Below are 18,299 nucleotides of genomic sequence, written 5' to 3'. Positions count from 1 at the left end.
TTTATTTTATTCCAAATCATTTCTAACTATTATGCACCCCTAACAAACATATTGTCAAATATATAATAACAGAATCAATAATCCAAATATAATACTAATTAAGCTTAATTCTTAATCGTATAATAGTTTTATTAATTTACACGCACGTATGACCTATCAGTGTTTACAGCACACGCATGCGGCCAGTTCAGGATAAAGCGGTTTTGGTTGTTATGATGTGTGAACTATGTTTGCTTTGTGAATTTATATATTTTTCTCTTTCAGAATGTCGATGAAACAGGCAACGTTATATTCCACCCGAAGGACTACAAAGAACCGATACTTTTTTCATTTCGAGCCAAGAATTTCTTTGGTAAGAAGAAAGCGGCCATTCGCGTTGAATTCGGAGAATGGTCTGAGAAATTTTCTCTGGACGTTCCTGGTAGCTCTGGAGTGGTTATTTGTAAGAATGAAGGAAGAACTTATCAGGTGATTTGTTATGACTGTACTATTTCTATTACTTATTAAAAGGTTTGATAGGTTTTTTTAGAGATATTATTCGAATAGAAGCTATCAAATTTCATATCAATTTTAATTTTAAATATATTTATCAATGAACAATGTAAAATAGATCTAAATAAAACTCTGTTTAGTTGGTTTCTTTTCGGTTATATTTTTTTTTACTAAAGACTAAATGTCGATTACTTTAATCTCGTCTGACGGTTAGTATAATGTAATTTAAACGTCTGATAATGTAATGTTATGTTATAGTCTTGATTTCGTGTGAGAATCATTACACTTACTACTGTCATGTATTTTAGAGCGAATTCAATAAAATTCAATGTATTGTAATTTGGGATGTTGATGTTGTTTGCAGGTGGCAGTGACTAACCAATTGACATTCAACAGTCTGACAAAGATGGTTATATTCACACCGTTCTTCCTAATTCTCAATGAATGTCCGTTCTCAATACAATACCAGGAGCTACATCGGGCTGGAGACCCCTGGAAGCAGGTATTTAGTGATGTCCTTGGACTGATATATTACTAAGAAGGTTTTATTATCGATGTGGTTTGTAAAGATATCGATGAATATAGGTCTATTATTAAGTACTGCCTTGTACTGATTTGGTGCTACAATAAAATATTTAATATGTCAATAAGAATTTTTTAATAATCTCTTGATAATATGATATCTTTAACGTTGAAAATGTATTTAAAACCTGTATAAAAAAAAAGTTGGATAAAAATTTCAAACCTGGAAAATCAGGAGTATAACGTTGAAGGAGCTCTTACAAATTCGAGTATTAGCTCGACATGGCTTTAATGTTTACAATTACAATTATACTTATAATAAATTATTTTATTGAAGTTACTCTCAGACGACAGAGAATTAACAAGAGGACTGCACAGTTTAGTAATAGGTTTATTATTTTTATTAAGAGGATGTTTTATTTTAAGGTTGATAAAAACACCAGCGCCCCTCTGTGGCCGGTCATTGAGAAGGAGGACAAGTTGTTGTTATTGAGAGTGTCGGGATCAATGGAAAACGCCGCGCCGTTCCTGTACACTGAGCAACACAGCGTGTGTCTCAAACTTAATAATGAGGTCAGACAAGTATATATGATATCTTTATTGCTATAGTTAAATAGTAGCTTGATATTTTTTATATCAAACTTTAAACTTTTTCTATATTAAGCTAAGGCGACGGAGCGTCTTAGTTATAAATTATTTTTATATCACGCACTAAAGCTTTTATTTCAACCATCAAAGCGATCACTTGTATCAAAATAAATGTTGGTCTATGATTTCAGGACAAAAAAAACGTATAATGAAAATCAACGACTCACGTTTACGGTGACGTTATATGATAGAGTTTCTATATGATTGTATTTCTCAGTACGGCGGCCTACATGTAGAGGTGCAGCTGAGTGAGGGCGGCACTTATATAACGGTGAGGCAGTACCGTGACGGACACGCGCCGGCTCTACTCGTCAATTACTCAAAGCATTCCGTGACACTCTACGAGAAGGAGAACGTTAACACGAGGTACACACACACACACACACATGCGAAAATGTTCCCTCACACATAAATAAAAACATACGCGTATTATACAAATATATATGTATATCTTTTTAAGCATCTAAAATAATACATTTATCTGATATAATATTGAATCACTAATAATTTAGTTTCAAAAATATTAATTATATTCTCTTTTAGAAAACTACCCTCAATGAATGAAATGTTATACACCTGGGATAACCCGGCCGGACCTCGTATACTTATATTCGAGGGTCACAAGAGAAGAGAAATTGAGAATGATCTGAGAAGGGATGGTATCGGTGAATTTATGTAAGTATTTAAGTATCGGTTTTTTATGAACTATAAGCATGTGGCATGTTTAAATATTAAGGTGTTAGGGTAGGTGCAGGACATAGGACCTCGTTTCTTTTTGTGTTTCATTTGAATAGTATAAGATTGTGATACATGAAAATGACATTTGTAAAAATGTCTGAGATTTTAACCAAATTATAATACCACTTTTCTTTCCATTCCTATGTTACCATCATTTTTCTCGTTCTTTGTTTCGTAAATACTAAAAATCTCTAAATCGGTAACACGCCAAGTACAAGACTTGTATGTGTCCATAGACACATACAAGTGTCTATGGACAATGCTACTATTTTGATGAATCTTTGCTTAATAATATTTTGTTCAGACTCATGTATTTAGATTTGTGTTTGATTAAAAATCTGTATTTTCCTACATTTACATAAAATCATTTTATATTTTGCACAGGATAAACGAAACGCAGCGTATTTGGTGGGTGTCGTTCCTGGATGGTCTTCAACGTGTGGTCCTATTCACTGAGGATATTGAACTGGCGAAGGGCGCACACACTATCGGAGAGGCGGAGGCTGTTCATACAGAGATCATACTGGCTATGCACGGATTGGGATTGTCTCTGGTCAATGATCACGAGCTCACAGAGATTCTATATGTCAGCATATCAAAGTACGTATATAAACCTATATCTATGTAGATATATAAAAATCCCTTTATCCACCGATCCTTAAAATTGCGCAATAAAATAATAAGAAGAAAATTCAATAATTGACTTTATTATAAACTTTTTTAATATACATGTTGTTTATCAGTTGTTTGGACAGAATGCGCACAAGTTCAATATTGTATACAGAGATCGCATGATTCTAAAGTACGTTTTATTATATAATTTGTGTTAATAAGAGCTGTATGGGCTAGAATTAAGGACTTTATGGTTAGAATCCCTGGTCTGCATTAAGAAAGAAATATGTTTCTTAACCAGCTCTCAGGTCAGAATGATATCTTTTACCTTTTGACATGACTTGATGACGTGTCTACTGGTTTTAATTTTTTTAATAAAATTCTTTGGAGTGCAAATTAATTATATATAAGTTATATGGGTACAGATGGATACTATCAATTTAGTACTCAATTGTAAGACAACAGTACGATAATAATATTCAAAATTTATATTACAAACAGAATAATAGGGAATGAGAAGGAGAGGTCATTCTAGAGTTACAATTCTATTAATTAAATATTGTTATAAAACTCGGATACTTATCTCACCGTGGGCTTGTGTTGGACATTAATTAACCACATTTTTGTTATTCAGTTCTGGGATAATATGGGAACAGTGTAAACTTGGTTCGCGACGTTACAAGAAGATCGAGGGACCAAAAGCCATACAGATGGAAGAAGCTTACCAAAAATATTTAGCACAGAAGATGGTTAGCGAGGAGGCGTCGCCGCTGGTCAAAATAGACGAAAAGACTGAGGTACACTACATGCTTCATAATATTTTATGTATACATATATCTTAATTTACCAGAAAACATACCTGAAAAAAATATAGTATCATCAATTTTGTTTTTAATTTCTGTTTAAGTTAATATTCTCTATTCTAAAATTTAATAATTTTCAATAATCTTGCTATAATATTTTTAAGAGAAGATCATTTTAATCAATAATCGTTGAAGCTATTAAAAGATGTACCAACAACCGATGTATACGTAAAATAATAGATATAATTATAAATACAAACGTTTAATTCGGAGCGCGCCGTGTGCAGGTGAACTTCATCGAGATGCGCATGATCCAGCCGTCCGCCCGTCTGCTCCGCCGCCTCCAGGAGCCGGGCATGTGGGCGAGCTGCGGCCTGAGCGCTCACTCCCGCCGGCTGCGCGCTCGTCTGCACCGCCTACAGATCGACCAACAGCTCCCCTTACCGACCTTCCCCGTAGTGTTGGCTCCCGTGCCGCCGCCGCGATCTGTCGCCAACGATGAAGACGCCGGTAATATTATATATAATGAAATATATAATTTATTAATATTTCATAAAACCATTAACTCTATATATGACATACATAACATAATTCTATTCATATTTATACTCGAATTTTCGTTCCAATACGATTGAGTAATGATTACAGTCGTTGATCGAGAATTTCATGTAGAATATATTCTGCATTTTGGTTATTCGTCATACATTTCACAATCAATGATAAATGTAAATCAACTTGTTAATGTTCAGGAGCTATTTCATTTGTATGAGGATTTGAAATTTTGAATAAAGTTACAATACATTCTGTCCCGCACGCCGCAGGCACGAAACCGTTCGTGGAGATTTGCATCGTCGAACGCATAATGGAACACAGCAACGTGCGGCAGTACAAATATTACAAGATGCTCATACAGGAGTTCCACGTTAAGGTCGACATGGGACTCATCAATGCTCTCATGGGAATGTTCCCGCAGAGACTGCTGACGGAACAGGAGGCGGTAAGCAAAATACGCATAAACTGAACAGTGTTTTGGATCAGTGATATCTGAGACTTCGCGAGTATTCATTTAAGTGAAACTGACATTTTCCGATTATTACTACACATCTCTTCTGTCTGTGATCATGGTTGCCAAGTAACCGAAACGTCGTTAGTGTGCAGTAATCCGAAAACATTAATTTCATTATTTTTGATTTATTAATCATTATGAAACTGTGTCTCTCAGCTGGATTCGTTCCAATTGGACTTGGAAAAAGCTGGTCAGCCCTTGGAAGCGCTAGCGGCTATGGGCGCGGCGTCCGATCTGAAGAATTTCTATGACAATTTACATTTATCACCAATAAAGGTAATTTTGCGCGATCAGTCTTATTTCAGTCTTCCTATTTGCTTAATAATTTATGAAACAGACACATTTATATGGACATACAGACATGATGGTCCAAAACGGCAGTATTGATAGAACGGTTACTTAATAATTCCTTTTTTTTGGTTGTATACAAATGTTGCTATTTGTCAGGTTCACGTGTCCTTCTCGCTGGGTGGTGCGACACAACTACCTACATTTGTAGGAACTGTCTTACAAAGTATCGGAGTCACATTGACGGATATGAATGACGTCGTGTTCAAGTGAGGGCGCACTCTAAATCATTAATAATATATTTTAACAAACCACTCATATGTTAATTTGATTCATGTCTCATCGTATATATTAAAGCGTAATTAATTTTCAGATTATCATACTACGAAAGAAATTACGAGTTCTTATCGCAAAGAGAACTCATTTCTCAAGTTCAGAGTCACTACACGGGACAGGCTTTAAAACAGTTGTACGTGTTGGTTCTTGGACTGGATGTGATCGGAAACCCGTACGGCCTGGTCATCGGTTTGAAGAAAGGAGTCGAGGATCTGTTCTATGAGCCGTTCCAGGTATTATCATGAAATTAATAAAAATCTGTAAACAAAGCTGGATACTACAATAATTAAATTCCCGCTAGTGCTTAGTGTAAGGATAGTTAGGATTTAGTATTTATTGACCTATGATAGATCTTCTTTATATATTAACATAAAAGGTTTTTTCCTAGTAAAATTTAACTTTATATGATAACTTTGTCATGCACTAATAATAATGTAGAGACCAGCAACTTCATTTCAATTGCTACCCCCTACATATACATAACATTATTTTGCATCGTAAAAATTTTATCTTTTTAATATACAATACAATATGGTGTCAAAATACAATTGTTCACTTCATAGGGTGCAATCCAAGGTCCTGGTGAGTTCGCGGAGGGTCTGATGCTGGGTGTACGCTCGCTAGTGGGACACACAGTGGGTGGGGCAGCCGGGGCGGTGTCACGGATCACGGGAGCTATGGGCCACGGACTCGCTGCACTGTCTCTGGACAAGGTATTTGTTTATAATAATACAGTAATTGACAAATTAGTGGATATAAAACCCATCAGCACTTCAGGCAATTTTACAAACCACGAATAAAGGATTATTTTTTATTTTTACATTTTGTGGAAACAAAAGTATTGAGCAAATTTAATTAATCTCTTGAAAAAAATTATAGTTTTCTTTCCTAAAGAACTTCTTTCTAATATAGGAACTTGACATCTTTCCCCAACTGAATTACCTTTTGATTAAATTGGTTGTTTATTTCGTATTTAATTTTTTTTATATGTGTAGGACCATTTCTCTCTCGGCTATGGGACTATGAATGGGAATCTATCATTTTCTTTGTGTACATAATTCTATCACTAGGATTAAACATAAATATATTTCCTCTGTAAAAACTATTTTATATTAATTATTGAAATGATTATTACGTATTTTATTTATAAAACTGTTTTTCTTGGCGTAAATATTTTTAGGACTACCAACGGCGACGTAGAGACAACATCAACAAGCCCCCCGCTAACTTACAAGAAGGTTTGGCGAGAAGTGGGAAAGGATTGTTCATGGTACGACACTCACTTGATTCTTATCAATAGTACATGTCCAAGAAATATAAACCAAAATGTATATATTTATGTCCTCACGGTAATTGAAGTTGCCAGATAATGCCATCAAACTTTATTAATATATTATATGAATGATGCTATGATGAAAGTACGATGGGTATACAGGGTGTGGTGGATGGCGTCACCGGGCTGGTCACCAAGCCCTACGAGGGTGCTCGCGATCAGGGCGTGGAGGGTTTCTTTAAGGGGCTGGGCGTGGGCGCCGTGGGACTCGTGGCTAGACCCACAGCTGGGGTTGTCGATTTCGCTTCCGGCTCGTTCGATGCTGTTAAGAGGTGACCTATAATACATATATGCACGTGTTTTGGCGAACCCGCTGTATGTCCTTGTGTGTTTTGTAAGCCACTGCTTTTTATTATGGAATTTGAATGCGAACGCTTTATAGATTCCTTTTTGCATGCTACTTCACTGTTATATGTCAGCGATAGATCTTATTATCTTACATACTCGTAGTGCACGTGGTTTGGTGATGGCGTTGATTTTTTTTGTGTTCCGCTGTTTTATTTGAACGTCCCTGTCTTTAGTGTTTTGCACGTTCATTAGTAAAAATGTATACTATTTAACAGGTTGCCAATTGCTGGAGGCGAAAATATAAAAAAATGTACAATATGTTCGTTTTAGTTTGTTAATTCCTATAGGTCGCAGCTGTTCTTTTATGAGTACTTAGAATTAATACCGTGTGGTTATTAGTGCACTTATAGTCTATCAGCGAAGTTTTCTACACGGGAGATATTTTGGAGCACGTTTATGATGATGAGCAACTCATTTCTCACAATTCAAAAGAGCCTGTCGGAAGTGTATGGTTTAAGTATTACGTGGGATATGGGATATCTGACCATTATAATAACTTCCTATCTTTTGTCAATCAAAATTAGTCCTTGAATTATCATATTAATGTTTAGATTCATGGCGTATCAGACGTAGTATGATGTAGGGCGTGGTGGAAGGCGTGCGTGGTGTGGTGGCGAGACCTTTGGAGGGTGCGGCCGTGGGCGGTGCTGGGGGCTTCGTGAAGGGCTTAGGTCGGGGGGCCGTAGGTCTCGTCGTGAGGCCCCTCGGAGGCTTCATTGACTTCACTTCCGGATTACTAACGACCGTTAGAAGGTTATTTCGGTAGCTAGTCCTATGGTTTATTGTTGTTGCATACTTATACATACATACATCATTTGTATTGTGTAGCGGGGTAGGTCTGTTCCATAGTTTAGGTCGTCCGTATATCAAAGTGTATATTACAGATTTTTTGGTACATCCCATTTGTGCATTGCTAAATAGTTTGATATTGTATTCGTTAACCAAAAGGATTTATTTATGAATGATTGTACTTTTTTTCATAATGTAGAGCTTATTAGAGAATTTTCGCTTTTAGATGCTACCGTTATTAATTATCGCAGAGTTTGAAATAATAAACTTTAGACCAGTGGCATGCTAGAGATTTGGGATAGGGTAAGCAGAATATGTTTGAAATAAAAATACCAATTTTCATCATAATTTTACTCCTGTAAACCATTGATAATAATGAGATTTTTCTCAATTTGAATTTAAATGAAAACTAATATTTTCGTATCACTATGCGTCATTTATTATTTTTAGCGGGCAGACAAGATGTCTGCCGTGATCACGGCAGCTGCAAAGAACCGAAACGTTGGGAGTATGTAGTTTTTAAACATTATAAAATACGCGAAGTAATCCGAAAATATTAGTTTCATTTAAACATTGATAATATTCGCGCATAAAGTTACAGCAGTCCGATCAGAACGAACATCTATATATTTTATGAATCTCTCAAGTACCTCTGAGCCACGAAAGTACCTTAGAACGATTACGATCTGTTCATCACCGCTTCATAAAATTTATTTAAATCGGAATATCCAGTGGAGATCCAAACATTCTTATTATTATTATTATTTAAAAATATCAAACAAGGAAAACAAAATAACTTATTTGTGTGTATACAACCTGCTAGTTAATTAAAACTTACATAGTACTTTTTATTACAACGAATAACATTACCTTTCTTTTAGTTCACTCTCAACTGGTCACACACCTTCCCTTTGCAATTATTTTAATTGTATCATCAAATAACAACAAACGACAACGACAAATTCAATTCAATTAATTTCGTTAAACACATCACCAGTTATTATTTTTCATAATTCGTTAATAAATTAATTCACTATTTACTAATCAGCTACTTAAAACTTATTCACTTGTGCTTAGAAAGACAAATGACAATATTCAATAATAACAAAATGGCGAAAAAAATATATGAACAGTTTACCGACCAATCAGGGAGTCCCGTTTCATTTGACAATTAACGGACTTTCTACGAAGTTTTAAACGAAAAAAAGTATGCAGTGCTACTCGAATACAACCCACACATAGATTTTCGCACAAACACACATGCAAACATTTCTGCATACAACACGAGATTTGTTCGTTGTTGATCGTCCTTGATCGTCCTCACTTTTAACAAATCGTCGAATCGTCGAATCGTCGAATCAAATGTCATTTTAAATGTCTGAAAACATTTGTATTCCGTAAATTAAGATTAAAAGTATGTAAGTAAGAATTAAACAATATAGGTTAAGTTGTTATATAGGTGGGGTATGCAGTGCTTATTTGCATCTATGGTGTGCACGCCACTGCTTTAGACCGAAGTTTTGTCAAATTGCTTAAAATGTTTAGATTTCAGTTTTGGAACATATATATTTTTTTTTATAGCATCTTTTTATTTATTTCTAATTTCTTCATTGTAACTGCAAATAATTCTTGATCAATTTTATCGCTGATATTTCAATTTATTTTTATCTGTGAACCATAAGCTTTTAAAACAAATTATACATTGCATGGCAATGCAATTAATGCTGTTGAATATTGCTGATTTACCATATATATGGTGCAGAGCGGCGGATTTATCAGAGGAGGTGACAAAGCGTCGTGCAGCTCGCTACCTGGTGGCGGAGGCGGGTCTGAGGCCGTATTCAAGACTACAGGCTGAAGGGTACAAGATGTTGTCCGAACTGGAAAAGGTACTGTACCTTTCACTATATGAATAATAGTATGGTACTTAAATACTATACTCCCGATTAACGAAAGTATCAAAATTTCTAATTATATAATAGGACTTATAATGACCTAATGTGAGTCTTAATTTGTCGATATATATATTATAAATGAAGAGCACAATACACGAAACACGTTTGTTGTAGGGTAAATTCGTTACAACGGATACATACGAAGCCCACGTGTGGGTGATCCCGGCCAAGGAGGTGGTGATGTGTACCGACAAGAGGCTTATATATCTCGAGAAGAACAACGTGTTCGGAGGCTGGCAGGTTTGTATAGATTATGTATTATTATATATTTATCTTATATTCATTTCTCTGATATATTTTATTCTTTGGAAATATTAAGGAAGATGAAAAGCACAGATAGGATTAAATTAATACGTACATTGGACTGAGTCTAGTCAAAGGATTCATATAAAAAAGACTTAAAAGCATTTACTGATGTTTTTTATTCGTTAAAACCTCAGCTAATGAAAACAAAACAATATTCATACAAACGGGTCGGGGACAAACCTTGAATAGAAACTAGGTCACAGGCGAAGTGAGTTTGAATAAATATTTTGGGGGCTTTGGCGGCACATGTGCATGTTATTCAGAATTATACCTCAATAGATGGCTTACTACGTCGCTTATTATGTATTACCACTAGAAGACACTCATTATAAATAATAAACAAATATGCTATTCGGCGTAAGTTGAGTGTTGTACGATGCTAAACATGCTATGCTGTGAAATGATAAAAAGTTTAAAAAAGCATGGACTTTAAAAATGTTTATTGAAGCTTGTCACATTCTTCATACCCATAGATATTTCTTGACAGGTTTACATAGACATACGTATTAAAAAATGGATGCCTCATTTTAAAAATTGTTTTATTTTTTGAATTTCACATAACATTATGTGATATTGCTATTAATATGATTTAACTACACAACAATTGAATTTTCAGATCGTATGGTCCTATCTATGGCCAGAAATCCCAGAACTGCCGTCGTCTGTGGCCAAAGGAGTGTTTATACCGACCGCCAAGAAGAAAGTCCTCGGAATGTTCCCCACATCCGGCACAGGGAAAATAATATTCCTGTACGACGAGCAACAGAAGAAGTATCTGCTAGCGCAGTGCGAGCGTTTAATGCGTTCTCGTTGACATGAGGCTGTAGAAAGAATCTCACCATACGAATGGCTGGCGGAATTCTTTCTACTTATATTCGATTATCGCACCGCGTTATCCGCTTTCGCCTACCACTGCAACTTGCATCACATAACTCCTAAAGGCGTACGCTAACCGACGCTGTGCTGTACCGCGTCATATAATGGACTTCCTACTTCTCTTACCTTACTATTATGAAACGTATTTTTTTATTATTCAAGGGATATTTTTATTATATATCTTCATTATATCCATGTTCTATATGTGTGATTGATTTGTAAGCTTAGCTGTAAGCTTAGCTTCAATTGCTATATAAATTTTCAAATTTTTAAAATGTCGTATAGTCTATGGAAGCCTTCTCTTGTACTCATACAGGCTTCTTGTTATATCTTTATGATGCAATATAATGTCAGACGCGTTTAAAAGTTATTAAAACTACAATTACTTTGTGTATCAACAAAAGTATATCCCTGTCTTTTGTCTATGGATCGAAAGATATAAATTATCTGTACATGTATTTGTTTTAAAGCACTTGACAATTTTTTTTACTCTTAACATTATTAATATAAATCTATTGACTGAGAATTATGTTACCAACCTCAAATGCACAATGTTGTAACGAACTGAGTTATTTACTCTTATTTTTTTATACATATATTTTTTTCAATACTGTACACTATGAAGAGTACAAACAAACACCCAGTTTTTTCCATGTATGTATTAATTTATATTAAAATAATTTCTCTATTACTATTGTTATGGACATGTTGTTTTATCGCTAAGTTGTACCAGTAACAGTGCCTTATGGAAAGTGCATAGAATCATTATATTTTGGACCTGATTCGTGGTCATAGAGGAGTTGTGTACAATGTGTACATGTTGTGTACAAATTCTATATTATGTTAACCAACTTATACTATATTTTTATATGTACCAGACGTACTTGAGTTGACGTTCCTGTGTTCCGAAAGTCTCGTATTGAGCACGTTTATGTGTTTGTTGAAAGTTAATTATAAAAATTTATATTTTATAGAACGCTAACGCTCTTTATTTGTTTTGATGCAGTTGTTTTGTCTTGTTCAAGCTTGTGTATATTTTGATTTGTATTAAATATAAAAAAAAATCAATGTTTTGTCATTTATTCCCTATTTTATACAATTTTTTGATAATACTAGGTACGGTCTCAATGTTTAGGGTGTAATCATTATTACGTACCTACAGAGTTTCGTAAACGTCAAATCATTTTCGCTAAGTTTAAAAAAAGACAAAAGTATATGTTTATGGCGATCTTAGGTCTTAGACTACAAGTGTGTTACTAGAAAGACCTGTTTAAGATAAAATGAGACTATATTTGAAGTGATCAAAGGCTGTTTAGAACGAAAATGGTCGTCGAAATTAAAAAAAAAATCTCTAAGTGTACGCTTTTGAAGCCACAAGGGTTTTAAATCTATCAGGACCATTATTTTAACACGTCAATGTAGGGGGATAAGTGGGAGGGAGTACACATGCAAACACAAGTGGGCCGTTGAGGGTGTTGTTGCCACGTGTTTTTATTTCCCTGCAGAGAAATAACAGCAACATTTTGAAACACATTGTAACTGGAGATGAAATTTTAATACTCGCTTCATATAGAAATGCTATTACGCAACTAAGATATCTAATTATTTATAAGCTATAAATACATGAATGGAAAAGGTAATAAATGTTTATAAGAGTTCATTGAATAGGGAAAACGTTATTCAGACCAACGTTTCTGACTAAAGCTCGCATGTTTGTGAACAAATCCGCCGTCTTATCTGAATATTTGAATAAAATAATAATAATTGCCAATAAATCTCGTAAAAGCTTAAGTGACTTAGCGAGGTTTCTCAAAGTGACTCTAAAATGGCGTTCTGTACTATAGTAGGTATATATCAAAAATGAATACAGACGTGGACAACCTTTTGTTATGCGTTTTTAATATGTATGGAGTTTTTTTTACTACAAAAAAATTCATGTCCGTCATTTATATATGTACGTGTAATTTTTTAAGTCTTAGAACATACCTTGAGACTGGAAGTCTTGTATGAGAAAGATGGAAAACGCCGTTTATAGACAAACACATATAATTACACGGAACATTTATGTTTTACACTCGCCGCTCTGAAGATAACACAATGACAAGCCTAGCATAAATTCAGTGTTATTCATTAAACATGGTCATAAAAGGCTTTATATCCGAACGATAAAACGGATATTTTGAATGATAGCTTAACTCTTTAGTATAATTATTATTTTAAGAGCGTTAAACTTCAACAAGGATTTCGTTTAACATAACATTCGAGTCGAATTTTGAGAAGCTCAGACATATTCACATTATGAATTACATGTTTATTATCTTTACTTTCCCAAAGACGGAGAAAAGTCAAGGTAAAAAAAACATGACTGTGTTAGTATTGACAAAATCTCGTAATGACGTCAAACCATAAAAACAGAAATAAAAGTGTCTTGAAGTGTCGATTTTAGGTTAGAAAGTAAAATCTCTTATTGCTAGAATTATCCGTGGGCATGATATAATCGTAATGTAAAGTTCAAATAAACTTATTAATAAATCTTCAGTATCCCTCGTTAAATCAACACAGCACATCATTTCTATTAATATAATATCTTAATAATTTCGTTAAATGCTGATATGATTGTGTTAAATCATAAAGTTGAAAACTTATTTTTATCGATAAAGATATTTATTTGAAACTTTTATAAATGGCTTTCATAATTTTACTACCTTACACCTACTAATACCATAAATACAAAAAATTATATTTAAATGCAACAACACATTTCATTCAAAAGGCACCTAATACAGTCGGACACATCGCACAAGTAATTAAAATCATTTATTTTTCGCACCTTATGGAATCAATGGAGTTAGAAAATGGCGTTGTTGTGCGGTTAATTAGAAATTAAGCTGGAAATGGTATATTGGCGTATTTTTGAGATTTGGTATTGGCTTACGGAATGAATAAAGTATGTTAAGATAAAATATATACCAGCCAATCGGGTGCAACATCTATAGTCTGTGTCACGAGACTTCATCCACAATACAACTGTATGTTGAATCTAAGTTCCCGTCGTCCCAGTACAAACGGGGCATTAACAGGTTTTCATTATTGAATATTGAATGAGCAACTTCCAGCGCTTCGTATATAGTGAAAATTTAATTGAAAAGATGCAAATTTAGAATAAAGATACAGTTATGCTTTGATCCAGCCCTAACCAAACATAGTATTTCTACAAATTGTAGCCTTTGCCTAATTCTGATGGCTAAACTATATTACTGTAGATTTTGGTCAAAATCCGTTAAGAAATTTTTGCTTAAATATCCACACATCTGTATATGTATCTTTACAAATACACCTACACAGCTTTATAATATTCATAGGGTGTATTATTTTAGAAAGTATATATTATGAATTTAAAGACATGGCGAAGTATAGGGCGGCCTGATATAGAGTAAACGTAGTTTTAGAAATGTTACTTGGGTTATTATATTTGATCTTGATAACCAAATAAGTTATAAATAGTATTTAACTCAGCCTCTACTATATTAACTTATTATATATAATATTAAGAACTATGCGTATACTTAAAATTTTAATATAATGTGTAATATAGAAGATGCTTCATTTGCATTGGAAATGACATGAAAATTGTAGTTACTACAAACATTTATTGTATCGGAAAGTACTTCGGGTGCACCAGCCGCATTTACTACTCGCAAAGCTCTCTCCAAGCCAATATTATTATAAACCTGATGGCACATTATCTGGATATTGCATTTACAACTTTGCGTATGACACTCGATAATTTGAAATTTATATAAGATGTTAAAGCCATAGTAAATATATTGTATAAAAATAATAGTTATATAGATGTTTGTTCTATTTGAAAATGTGTGGGCTGCATTGTTTTATTAACGAGCCCTCTTAGACTGTGAAAATTTAAGGTTAATTATTAAGATTAAACTGAATCCCATTATTTAGTATTTGACGGTTCGCTGGCTCACCGGATACCATTAATTTGTTAAGATATCAAATCAACGTTGCCCTTCAGTGGAGAGAGGATTCCGCAATCAAATTTAAATTCTCCAATTAAAATCTTTATTCTATTAGATAAGCTTACAATATTTTATTGAATTATATAAATTAAAACGACAAACATAATTGAAATAGTATACTAATTTTTAATATAATATAGTTTCTTTTATGGAGAATGTATATTTATAGCTATTTATTTTCAGCTACTAATACTGTTTGTGTAAGTAAGTGAGAACTGTTTTGTTACGTGTTCTTTGCAAAGTGTAAATATATGAAAGTTTTCTTTTACACAGTATTTCAATATATTCAGGTTCCTTGGCAAACAATAACAGGCATTATAAGATTTAATACTTCAAAATAACAATATAACCTAACCTTTTTTATTATAAATTATAAGAAAATTATAAGTTGCCATGCACATATTTTAATTAAGAGATTTCAATCCAAAACTAAGTTAAGAACACTTTTTTATATTTATAATTAAAATATCAACTACATTTCTTAATGAAAACTCGTATTCAAGTGATATTTCAAGTGGCGTCCCCTTTAAGAGACAGCTCCTGCTTAGTACAAAGCTCACGCGAATCTATTTTTCAAATGTCAACTTCTATATGATATTATAACGTTAAGGTAATAAGCATGACGACGCTTTTTAGCCATCTTATTAAAGGACTATGAAACAAAGTGACGTATAATCTTTCTTTAGTTTCCTCGGAGTGAAAACGTTATTAAATGTTAATTATTTTTTTTATTATTGTCACATAAAAATTACATAATTCCTCTTATTCTATCAATTTTACTGTTACTATGAAAGCGCACGTTTGTACGTGTGTATTTTGGTTTGTGTACTTATTTATATGTGGATAATAATTTAAATATGAGATAATATATAATTAATTATGTATGAGAATTGTTCATACCTTTAAAGAAAGTCTTAGATATGTATAGAACCGATTAAGATCAATTGGGACGAGGTAATCTTGTCCAATAAGTTTCATGTCAACTTAGCCTAGATATGAGATAGATATTAGAAGGTATATTACAATAAGATAATATTTTTTTAATATGATCTTGTAAAACCTTAGAAATCAGTTAATTTTAGAGTACCTTCTAGTTGGAGTAACCTATTCGTATTTTCGTAACAAGTGCGATATCAAAACGAAGTTGTTTTTGACAAACCGACAACCTTTTGAATATTTTGCCTTTGATGTGTATTCAAAATTGACGTAACTTTTGGGTAAGGATTCAAATCGAAACATGAATAGATGTTGACCGCGTTTGAACATGTATTTTAAACGCAAATCTCAATATATTCTCTTAAAAGTTGTTTACGTTTAAATTTATACCTTTTTTGATGCATCATGTCATCATAATTATTTCATATAAATAGCGCGAATGTTCTTCCCAGAGGCTGCTGGCGGCTTGTTCTCGCTAGATCGATGCAGGAGTTGTCGCTTCAATGCACACTCTATAAATAGGAAATAGCCGTCAGCAAGCGATATTATGGGTTAATAACTTTTTGTTAGTTACATAAACCTTACAACTATTTTGTAAAATAATAATATTTTGAATTTGATTATATATATTGTTTTACATAATATATTATTTGTTGGCAACAATTAATTTCAGCTTATTAAATTCTGGCATCAAGCCGAGACATTTACGACGTTTTCTTTATGACTCCATGTCGAATTCGAAACAATCAAAGTACAACATATAAGTGACTGGAATTGTATTCGTAGTACATTGATCGTTTTACGAGAAGCAAGTTTTCTTGTTGAAAGTTAACACGGCAATGAATCAGGAACCCCCAAATCTGAGAGCGAAAATACAACAGCGAAAGTGTCAAATAATGTAATAGGGTTAATGTATGATTTAATGGTTCTGAGTAATTGTCCATTAAAATAGTGTTTTATGTTTCGATGACGTATTTACGTATATGATTTGTTAATGTTTCTCTTTAGTTAAGTATAAAACATATAATTCTTGTCATTTTGCTTATATTGGTTATACAATATAAACTATACCCTATAAAGGTAGTTAGGTAGATCCTAAAGGAATACTATTATGCAAGACAATATTTGTAAGTCAGAAATACAGTTGGCAGATTAAAAGTATGTGGTAAATCGATTTCGTTATTTTTACATGTTTTCTACTTCATGGAACTCATTCGTCTGTTAACAGAGATAAAGGTGCTGTGCAAACAAAAGTGTGACATTTGACTGGATAAGGGATTTAAAAACATTGCAATTTTCAAGTGTTTCTCAAATAAAATTACACGAGCTTGCAACAGAAATATAATATTTTGTTATATTTTACATAACAACAGCTCACCTAATGAGTAAATCACCTAATAAATACGTAATAAATTTTTAGAATCTTCATTCCATTCAGGATTACATAAACCTTATGTATAATAAAATTAATTTTGACACTTTTCTAGAATTTAGTGTTTTTTCATAAATCGTAACTCATAAAATAACAAAACTCTGTTCACTGAAATAATCAACAAAGCCAATATATTTTCCATCCATAGTTATACTTCTTTATATATATGTTATTATGTTACTTGGCAATAATATTATGATTAATATCAGTTCCGTGTTTATTGATACTCTACGTGACGTGACCAACAATTGTTTCTGACAACATATTAAGTATTATCTAAATTCGTTGTTACATTTTTCGTAAACTTCAGATATCCTTTGTACAATGAAATTTATCTTTGTTTGATGTTAATTTTCTTGTATAGGAATGAATGATTGCATGTAATTTTTTTATCAATTTTGAGAGTTCATTTGTATTGTGCTTTTTATATTAAGAGAAGTTCTCTGTGTTTGAATATTCTATATTATATGATAATAATAAAAACGTAAACGAATATATTTCTTAAGTTTATTTAATAATCACTAATCGATCTGAAAAACGTTTTTTAATTATATTATTTATGTAAACATTAATCATCCCTCAAGTGGACAAGTGTGATTGATGAATTTCATTGACGCAGGCAATGATGACACACAGACAAATAATTGTATGAATCTATTTACAGTAGATAACATTAGTGATTTTGCCATACTTTTACTTTTAAACAATAACATATGTTAGGCCCAAACACTAATAAAATATTTGCTATGTGCTTTGTTTTTTTTTGACACGTATTCGACTGC

At 33.0% G+C, this 18,299-nt stretch overlaps 1 protein-coding gene and 1 long non-coding RNA gene across 5 annotated transcripts in view; one reads left to right on the top strand and one right to left on the bottom strand.

The window, feature by feature from the left end:
- LOC116766770 (intermembrane lipid transfer protein Vps13) overlaps positions 1-12,180 on the top strand; it is a 32,564-nt gene extending 20,384 nt beyond the window's left edge. For 3 of the 4 annotated variants that reach the window (XM_061521761.1, XM_032656860.2, XM_061521760.1), the window contains 18 exons: positions 265-468; positions 857-994; positions 1,441-1,587; positions 1,880-2,028; positions 2,206-2,337; positions 2,785-3,000; positions 3,647-3,809; positions 4,103-4,325; positions 4,637-4,812; positions 5,038-5,157; positions 5,329-5,438; positions 5,543-5,738; positions 6,069-6,218; positions 6,686-6,775; positions 6,941-7,110; positions 9,738-9,864; positions 10,045-10,170; positions 10,853-12,180. In XM_061521761.1, coding sequence (XP_061377745.1) covers positions 265-468; positions 857-994; positions 1,441-1,587; positions 1,880-2,028; positions 2,206-2,337; positions 2,785-3,000; positions 3,647-3,809; positions 4,103-4,325; positions 4,637-4,812; positions 5,038-5,157; positions 5,329-5,438; positions 5,543-5,738; positions 6,069-6,218; positions 6,686-6,775; positions 6,941-7,110; positions 9,738-9,864; positions 10,045-10,170; positions 10,853-11,050 — 2,835 coding nt within the window. In that variant the 3' untranslated portion in view covers positions 11,051-12,180. Of the gene's footprint in view, positions 1-264; positions 469-856; positions 995-1,440; positions 1,588-1,879; positions 2,029-2,205; positions 2,338-2,784; positions 3,001-3,646; positions 3,810-4,102; positions 4,326-4,636; positions 4,813-5,037; positions 5,158-5,328; positions 5,439-5,542; positions 5,739-6,068; positions 6,219-6,685; positions 6,776-6,940; positions 7,111-9,737; positions 9,865-10,044; positions 10,171-10,852 lie in introns of those variants that run through there. The other variant, XM_061521762.1, reaches the window with a different exon arrangement.
- LOC133318998 (uncharacterized) lies at positions 3,220-4,214 on the bottom strand. Its single transcript, XR_009752712.1, has 2 exons — positions 4,076-4,214; positions 3,220-3,871 (listed from the first exon to the last, which is right to left on the bottom strand). It is a non-coding gene; the product is annotated as an uncharacterized LOC133318998 (long non-coding RNA).
- Positions 12,181-18,299: the final 6,119 nt, after the last annotated feature.

This window comes from Danaus plexippus, chromosome 10 (assembly GCF_018135715.1).
Source record: "Danaus plexippus chromosome 10, MEX_DaPlex, whole genome shotgun sequence".
Lineage (NCBI taxonomy): Eukaryota > Metazoa > Arthropoda > Insecta > Lepidoptera > Nymphalidae > Danaus > Danaus plexippus.
This window is presented reverse-complemented; position numbering and strand designations above follow the sequence as displayed.